This window comes from Panicum virgatum, chromosome 1N (assembly GCF_016808335.1).
Source record: "Panicum virgatum strain AP13 chromosome 1N, P.virgatum_v5, whole genome shotgun sequence".
Lineage (NCBI taxonomy): Eukaryota > Viridiplantae > Streptophyta > Magnoliopsida > Poales > Poaceae > Panicum > Panicum virgatum.
Genome location: NC_053145.1, coordinates 12,752,933 through 12,762,448, shown reverse-complemented (window position 1 = coordinate 12,762,448; position 9,516 = coordinate 12,752,933). Strand labels below are relative to the sequence as shown.

General features: G+C 48.4%; 1 protein-coding gene across 2 annotated transcripts; it reads right to left on the bottom strand.

Moving 5' to 3' along the window:
• Window positions 1-2,979: 2,979 nt before the first annotated feature.
• Window positions 2,980-9,033, bottom strand: LOC120655198. Of its 2 annotated transcripts, XM_039932947.1 has the most exons (7): window positions 8,812-9,033; window positions 8,596-8,694; window positions 7,708-7,890; window positions 6,684-6,854; window positions 6,399-6,608; window positions 4,176-4,261; window positions 2,980-3,931 (listed from the first exon to the last, which is right to left on the bottom strand). In XM_039932947.1, the coding sequence occupies exons 1-7, from the start codon at window positions 8,903-8,905 to the stop codon at window positions 3,293-3,295; spliced, it is 1,482 nt and encodes a 493-aa protein (XP_039788881.1). In that variant the 5' UTR covers window positions 8,906-9,033; the 3' UTR covers window positions 2,980-3,292. The 2 variants fall into 2 exon arrangements, with proteins under 2 accessions (XP_039788881.1, XP_039788882.1); XM_039932948.1 differs by lacking the exon at window positions 8,596-8,694 and having other exon boundaries at window positions 8,812-9,032.
• Window positions 9,034-9,516: the final 483 nt, after the last annotated feature.

The following is a 9,516-nucleotide window of genomic DNA, read 5'->3' as shown; positions in this document are numbered from 1 at the left end:
CCTACCCCACTTTTAAGTTGGTTCAACACACGAGCACGCAGACTAAGTGTCAGCCCAAAACCAAGAGAGTTGGCCCACCGGGCGCATACCCGGAATAAATCTTGCTACACCCCAAAAGCTGACCCAAGAGGTGAGAGACTTCCCTTTTTAAATTGGTTCAACTCTTCAAAAAAAAAGTTGGTTCAACTCTTCAAAAAAAAGTTGGTTCAACTCTCCCCCACAATTAATGTGGGACTAATTCCAATATAAAATACTGCTGATATTTAGTAGCATGATAGATGATGTTTGAATACTGCTGATATTTAGTAGCATGATAGATGATGTTTGTCCGTCTTATATGCTAGCGTGCTTCTCCGCTTTTAACAAACACAAACGTGACTGATGAAAATCAGTTCGATGTGCACACCTAGGACGGACCGACCGACCGGCCGAGTGACCCTCCAAAGTTCCTCCAATCCGGCGGACGAAACCAAAAAACCACGAGCTGTCAACTACGAGGCCAACCAAAATAACACGCATCACTCATCAGCCCTTTAGTTTTGTCCCTATACGTACCACGGCTGGCTGGCCCTGTCCAGCGCAACAGCCTCGTCGTGTTGTGCTCCGGCCGACTGACGGCGGGGAGGGGGGGGGGGGGGTGGCGGCGCGCCATGAGCGCGCGCGCGGTGTGAAACGCGCCGCCGCCACGGCGATCTCCCATTTTCCAAATCGTGCCTGGTCCACCATGGAGATGCAACGCACCATGCCTACCCCCGCGACCCGAGCGTCGCCGGCACATGCCGAGACGACACGGGATGCAGCCGCGCCTTTGTGCGCGCCACTGCCCGGGCACCAACCCGTGTTCTTGACTTTGAGCGCAACGCACAGCAGGGAGGAGAAGGGGGACGGAATGCTTCACCGAGCTGCCAGTCCTAACATGGGTCACGCGAGCAGTGCGAGCGATGCTGAAGCTCGGACGAAAGACTAAGGCCGTGTTTCGAAGGGCTCCACGAGCGGCTCCGACCGGCTCCGGCCGGGCCCTTCCAAACAGTCGTTTTGGCACCTACTCCAGGTCTGGAGCCCCCGCCGGAGCCCCTTGCGGCTTACACAGATGAGGAGGAGCCGCGAAAACGTAGCTCCCTCCAGCTCCATGGGGACGGTGGGCGAATGGATAAGAGAGGAGGGAAAAAAAGAAAGAAAAAGAAATGGAGAGGAGAAAAAAAAAGAAAAGAAAGAGAAAAGAGTAGAAGAAAAATGTAGAGAAGGACAATTTAGACATTTTACAACACCACTCCAACAAGTGAGCTGTTTTGCCAAATATTTTAGAAAACAGCTCCAGCTCCACCAGAGAAGCTGCTCCACCAGAGGAGCCGGAGCCGTTTTTGGAGGAGTCTGAACCCTGCCAAACAGACCTTAGAGGCCTGCAACATGCGAGCAATGTTTTAAATAGCGGGCTAAGGCGTTTAGCCGGACTATAACTGAGCTATAGCAGGATATAACGGGATAAATGCCATAGCGGATGCTCTTTCCTAGCAGCTATAGCCGGCTATAGTGATAGTTTAGCCAGCTATTTACAGCCTGTTCGGCTGCCCTGAAGTGGCTGGCGCTGGATGGCTGGCTGGTCCAGCAAGAGCCCCAGCGCAGACAGCCAGCCCCCATCTGATCAGCCGTCCGTGCGTGTGCGGTAGGGGATTCAAGCAGCTGGTTCACCAGCCGTTCGGCTGCGCTCAGGCTGTTAGAACATTGCATGCGAGCAACACTTCTCGCGCTCTTCTAAAAGAGGAATGGGCCGTCGGAGACCACTGGACGTCGGTCGTGCATGCATCGCCAACACCTTTGCAACTTGGGAGTGTCTATCCCTCACTTGAGTGATTTGGGGGCTCTCCTCACTCAATTTTTTGGACCATTGGATTAAAATTCAAGGGCTCTCCTTCATCTTCTACCTCCCTTCTCCTTCCCTTCCATGCCGCCTAGCCCGCCGCTCAACCCCGCCGCCACCCCCCGGCGCGGCCCTAGCGCGCCCGCGCCGGCCGCCACGCAAGCCCCTCCCGCCGCCGCCTCCTCCCACAGCCGCGCCCCCGCCCCGACACCGCCCAACTGCCGTCCTCCGCCACCCGGGCCGGCGGCGCCACCGCCGCCGGCCTCGCCGCCCCCGCTCCCACCACCACTGCCGGGCCGGCCTGCCGCCGCCGTCCCTCCTTCTAAGGCCGGTGGTGAGCAGCGCCCCCCAGCAACCCGGAACCCTAACCCGAACCCTAACCTCGCCGGAGTTGCTCGCCAGAGTTGGAGAAGAAAGGGAGGATTTGGAGAGAGAAAAATTCGAGAGATGGCTCAAATCACTCAGGTGAGTGATAGCTTTTCCCTTGCACAACTTTAGAGAGGAGAGGACCACCGGTTTTGGGAAGGTTCCAGTCCCAGCTCCCGAGAGAGGCTTCCAGCTGCATGATGCCATCCACTGTTTCCCGTCGCTATACGAGTCGTGATAGGCTAGGCCGGTCTACGTAACGACCTGCACATCGGTCGGGTCGCGACCAGCTCATGCTCATCCGTCGGCGATCGGTCCAGCCTACTCCTACGCATTGGACCCCTCCAAAAAAAGAGCACACCCTTTGACTGCTACCGCTCGCGACATCGGAGTTCCCCAAAAGGAGCTCCGGCTCCGTCGCTTTGCCACGCCTGCTCGCCTAGTATTCTCCTCCCGTCGCGAACTCACATGCGACCGATGCGACCAAACACCAAAGTTCGGCTGGCACGCCAGCCGTGGAAGGATGCAGAACAGAGACGGCACAAGGACACGACGTTCAACGCGGCGCCTCCTCTCTCGGCGTCGGGTTCTGGACGGTCTCGAGCGGAACTGGGCCAGACCCTCGCTTTCAGGTACAGCAAGGGCACAGCGCAACAGCAACGGCTGGGATGACAGCAGCGCGGCACCTTGTGATTCACTGATTCGGCAGGGGGTTATCTTACCACCTGCTATCACGAGTCGTCGCCGACACGAGCTCCAGGTCACTGACTCACGATCTCAAGATCAAATCAAAACTACTGCTAGGTTACATGTCGCTCTCTGCCAAGATCACATCTGGGTACCCCAAAACCGGATGCCAGTCGGCATAGGTTCCCACCCACCTAACTACTAGGAGACTACTTGCCCGTTGCCAAATCTCATGGGCCACCAACCAGCATAAGCAGCAGCAGCTTTGTGCTTCGCTTTGCACCTGTGGAGGTTTCACAATACAACATTGCCAGGTACACGCCGGTAAAAAGATTCCATCGCGCCGGCAAGGACGACGAAGAGGCCGGCCACCGTCAGTGATCAGTACCTGTACCCGCTCTCGGCGGTGTACTTGCTCCTGACGTAGTGATCGTACTTGGAGTCGCTGTAATCCGCGGGCTTCGCCTCCGCCGGCTTCAGCTCGGGGTGCACGGTCCCGTAGGCGACCTCCCCGCTCTTCTCCCTGTGGCGGTGGCGGAGCCGGTCCTTCGGGACCTTGGCGCTCACCGCGGCGGACTCGGAGGCGCCGTAGAAGTCGGCGTACTCCTGCCTCTTGGAGGACCTGTGCTTGCTTGACAGGGTGGAGTCCCTGAACTTGGATGGCTTGATGCTCTTCTGAGCCTTTGGTGCCACCTCGCTTGCAGCGGTAGGAGCGTGGAGCGTCTCGGGCCTCATTGGCGTGCTGCTGAGCTTCTGCGCTATCGCAGTCTCATGTCTGTCCTCGGGCATCACGAGCCTGTCTTTGAGTGGAGTGAGGTTCCTCTTCCCATGCTGCAGCCGTTGAGGGACGACGCTGAGAAGTAGCTTCCCCACTCCTTCAATAGCAAGTTTCAAGAGATCAGAGATAAGCGTCCCAAAGGATGGCCACCCAGCTCCTGGTTCCTCTTTCAGGCTCTCCACAACCAGAGGTGGCTTCCCAATTGTGCTGCTCTCGTGTTGCTCGGTTTCCAGTGCCTCCACCTGGATTGGAATAAACAGACAAACTACCACGTAAGCAGCAATTCAAAAGTTCAGATTGCAGAGAACAGAGCGGCAGATATTTTCAACTTCAGTCAATTACATACTGAGAAAAAACAGGATGCTATTTAAGCATGATCACGAACACTTTGAAGCCACACTTCAATGAGATCACAAATATGCATCTCGAGTGGAAAAATCTATGTTAAACAGACAATATAGAGCCACAGCATAAACAAACTACTACCTTCTCGGAGCTTGAAAATCCAAACCCATGTTGGAAACCAGAAAAGATATATCCGGCCAAAACAGCACCAATTACCAATATGATATCTGTGTAAACAAACAGTACCAATGATCATGTACGGAACTGAAGTTTGCAAACAGTATATCAAGAACATCAACAAGTAAATTACTAGCCATCAACATATTGATACATTTGCCAGATATAATTATCATGAAACTAATAAAAAATCACAATTTGGATTATCACAGTTAAGGTAGGTGAGTGGTGCCAAAGGTCAGACTCAGTCAGCTAGCTACATGTATAGTATCCGGAAATAACAACACTAATTCTTGAGAAGACCTATTAAGGACCCAGACTAAGAAGTAAGGATTTTTGCATGCAAATCTCAACATGTAAGATACATGAATATGGGGATCTCCTATCATCCCAAGTTACAACTCACTATAACTTTTAGTGTTAAAATCAAAATAAGCCTATGTTGATAGGGAACATATCTGGTGGAAACTACAACTTCGTGAAAACCCGTACAAACCACGGCAAAAAAGTCATTTAAATTCACACAAAAAATCACACATGTAGATGATATGATGATACACAATCTTGTAAAATATCTTGTCCAAACCCGACTTCGTTTGTGAGATATAAAAATAACAAATTTCAAGCCAGAAAGCTGTCCAAATGATTTGTTAGAAATTTGTTATTTTTATATCTCACAAACGAAATTGAGTTTGAATAAGATATTTTACAAAGTTGTGTATCATCATATCATCTACATGTATGATTTTTTTGGTGAATTTAGAAAACTTTTTTGCCGTGGTTTGCCCAAGTTTTCACGAAGGTTGTGGTTTTCACTAGATACGTTCCCATGTTGATATTGGTACAGGTATCAGATAAGATACGTGTCGGACACATGGATACCTAAAGAAACAGACACGTGGGATGGGTCGGTTAAGAGAGACCTTAAGGATTGGAACATCTCTAAAGAGATAGCTTTGGATAGGAGCGCTTGGAGACTAGCTATCAATGTGACTGAACCTTGAACTTATTTCTTTCGGGTTTCATCTCTAGCCTACCCCAACTTGCTTGGGAAAAAAGGCTATGTTGTTGTTGTTGTTGTAATTATATATGAAATAACATATCAAAACTGCTAAAGTGCTAATAATTGACTAATATACCACAAACTGTATCATACAACTTGCTATTGGGCTGTCCTTTCGTTCCTGGCCCACTTAGCCCCACTAAACAGCATGTCCTAGCTCTGAATGTCAGAATGCAAATGCAAGGGCAACCACCACCGAAATCTCTCACTGCCAACCATCGACACGCATCAAGTACTGCAAAACCAGTATCCACATACGTATCCGTATGTGATACTTAACGGATACACGATATTCTATCCCCTGTATCAGTTCATCAGAAATGTGCGCCTATGGCCACTTTGATACTATTTAGAACATATGTGGATGGAAAGAAAGGTTTCACACGTTCTTCTAGAAGGATGAGAAAGTAATCATGTCATCAATGCTACTCTGAAAGAGAGAGAAAGTGATCATCTCATCTATGTTCTTCTTAAAGGGTGAGAAAGTGAGATTGCATCTACATCATAACAAGTTAAAGTGGTTCAGAGAATTTAAAAAGGTGAATAACTATATCTCTAAAAAGAACTTCACATAAAACATTTCAAATCATTCTTAGAAAAAGTTCCATATATGCCATCAAATATCTTTCAGTCAGCATTTTGACTATGCCAGACATGTTATCCCTGATTCCCTAAACTTAATCCACCAGGACTAGGTTTAGTAATCAAGTTAGGGTACGAAAAGATAGCTTTACATCATCTGATTTCAAATTAAAGAAACAAAGGGAAAAGTAGAAGACAATAATGCCAAATTGCAAATATCATTCTTCTCCCTCATGCTATACGACACATAGGCACTACCAGAAATCTCTTTTTACTTTTGTCTTTAAAGAATATGACATGGTTCAAAGTGGTTTTTTAACATTTAAATTATGGTGACATGTAAATTTTTTTGCACGTAACCACCAAAAGGTGTCAACACAACTGCATATTTTTACTACTCTTGTTTTTCAACTAACCATCTTGGAATGGCCCTTTCTTAAAGGACTTCGTCACCTCAAGAACAAGACAAGTGGGATAGTTACCTTTTTTCTTATCTAAAACATCGACATGTACTTCACAACAAACAGTGAAAGAGAATGAACCTGAAGATAGGAGCGAGGAATCCTGATAAGTGCAATCTTCTTGCGGAAGGGCAATTTTCCTGAGGGCTGCATTTCCGCGGTCAATAACCAGAAGAGAGCACATTTTCTTCACATACACCACATCAAAATCAGTAGAGAACTTTGCATCTTCACTGGGGCCATCCCTATAACCTGGGATATTTGATTTTCCACCAGCAATGGTGGTCACTCCTGCACAGAAATTTCATTCACTAATTGTTGACATAACTAATGCATGAATCACATATCTAACTAACTACTGATCACCTGATTCCCCAATCTTTCGAATCGCCAAATTTGAAGTGTCAGCAACATAGACATTTCCCATATCATCAACAGCAACGCCTGTGGGGCGCTTGAATCGGGCATCACTTGGTTTACCATCTATGTGACCAGAATGGCCCTGGAAAGAACCAGCAACAAGTCTTCCCCTGCTATCTGCAGATATCCTATTATCAGTCCACACTGATGGACTTATGTTTAATGATACTTTTTTAAGCACAGTTCTCTCTATTTTCCTTTCTCTCTCTCCACAGCATTTCTCCACACATGCATAATCTTAATTAACTCAATACAAGAATTCCAATTATTACTGTATGAAAATAGTCATGTGACCCAAATCAGGTTTCAATAAGGTGCGTTGAGCCTTAAGAATAGCGTAATATTACATATAGAAATATCAGTTATTCAAGCACTGCTATTAAAAGACTAATTAAAAAGAAAGATTGCAAAATATTAGCACACGTGGATAATAGAATTGGTATGTCTAACAAATCTACCTGAAGACCAGTATTTGTTAGTTTGTTATTTAAAACTTCCCTAACATATAATCATGTCAAGTGTGCATTGTGCATTATGGACACTATCCACCAAAAAGTTATTACTGTATGAATGAAAATAGACATGTGACCAAAATCAAGTTTTAATAAAGTGCATTGAGCCATAAGAATAGCGTAATATTACATATAGAAATATCAGCTATTCAAGCACTGCTAGTGAAAGAGTATCCCTTTGTAATTAAAAAGAAAGTTTGCAAAATATTAGCATGCATGGATATTAGAATTGGTATGTCTAGTAAATCTGCCTGAAGACCAGTATTTGGTAGTTTGTTATTTAAAACTTCCCTAACATATAATCATGTCAAGTGTGCATTGTGCCATTATGGCCACTATCCACCAAAAAGTGGAAACATACCACATGAGCCCCATATAAACTACAGTGTGATAAATAAAAAAAATGTACAAAAGAATGAAGCAAACACCAATCAGAGGTGGTGGGAAGTGAAACATACACTCAGACAGCGGAGGAGTTATTCGCACAATGTTGCTGTGAGCAGAGTCTACCGCAAGTAGCTCCCCACCCTCAACAGGAGACACCCTGATGGTGTGCGGCGTGACACCAAGCTTGTCACCCTCGACAAGCGTCTCAACAAAGTAGCCGCTCTCAAACTGCAGCGCCACACCCACATGCCCATCTGCGGAAAACAGCCCAAACAGCATGACAAAGAGATAAAAACAAGGACATAAATATCACCGATTGTCGTAACCCATATTCAGTGCCTTAGGCCGCAAACGAAATCAATTCGACCGGCTGGGATCTAGAACCGGCTAGCATCATTCCAGAAATGGGAGGACTGAACTTCAGCATCCATTTGAACTTGTGTGGGAGTGGGAGGTATGTTTGTGCATAGCGGTCAGGTAAGAAATAGACTGCTAGTTAAACTGAAGCTAAGCAGAGCTTAGTCACTAAAACAATGAGAACTACTTGGAACCCCCTTGATTTTAGGAACTGCGAAAGGCCTGTTTAGAACATGTAGGCGAGCCCAGGTCGCGTCACTGTGCAAGTACACTGCTCATTTCTCCTGAACAGCATAATAAGCTTTTTAACCAATCGACGAGGTTCTGATTTACTCTTTTTATTTCAGAAAAAAAGTTTCTCCCATCCCGTCTCTTATACTGCCAATTCGTTCCCCTTTGGTCTTCCGCTTTCGCAGGCAAGCACTTGCTACGAGTTGCAGCTACGCGAGCGGCGCCGTTGAACAGGCAACAGCAGCAGAGCAAGCAAGCAACAGCATCGCGTCGCACGGTTGGCATGGCAACATTGGTATCCTGGCACAAAACCCCCCGCTAACCAATCCCCAGGGAAGCGAAACCCCCGCGGCCGGGCGCGGGCAACTCACCGGCGTACGGGGCGTGGGCGGGCGGCTTGGGCCCCCCGTGCGGGGCGGCGGCGCCCCGCGGCCAGTTGACCACCGACGAGAGCTGCTTCACGATGCTGCCTGCAACCAACCAACGCCCACGCCCCCCGGGGAGCGGGGCCAAGCGGCGGGTCAGAAGAAGCCAGCGGAGGAGGAGGAGGGAGAGGCGCGAGAGCGGAGGACCCGGAGGACACACACCTGTGGTGGGCGAGGCGAAGGCGGCCGCATCGGACCGCAGGGCGGCGGCGGCAATGTGGAGCAGGAGAACCAGCAGCAGGGATCTCAGTCCCATGGAGCCTCTTCCGGGGGAGTGGAGGGATTCGATTCGGCTCCGCTCCGCGCCGCGCCGGTCTCCGGGTTTCGTCTCTGGTGGGAGACTGGGAGAGAGAGCGAGAGCAAAAGGGGCTTTTCGCTTTCGGCCCTGCCTGGGTGGTGTACGAGGCAGGCAGAGGGAGTGTCGTGGAGACGACGTGGGGTTCCGCTTGGGGTCAGCGTGGGCACAGAACCCACACGTCAGTGACGCCTCGTCCGTCCCGTAGGGTTTTAATGCAGTGGTCAGTGGTTGATGGCCGGCAGGCAGCGACGGGTTCATGGCACGGGCACTGGTCCCATCTGCCGGATTTATGTGCAGGGGCCCCGGGCCCAGTGACGATCATGTGCGGGTGCGGCTCAAGCCTGTTTAAATGTCTTCAAAATTCTAAAATTTTACAAAATTCTCCATCATATCGAATTTGAACGCATACATGAAATATAAAATGCAGCTAAATAAAATAACTAATTACACAGTTTATCTATAATTTGCGAGACGAATCTTTTAAGTCTAGTTAATCCATGACGGAATAATAATTACTAAATACAAACGAAAGTGCTACAGTGCTTTACAGCCTAAACTTTATACATCTA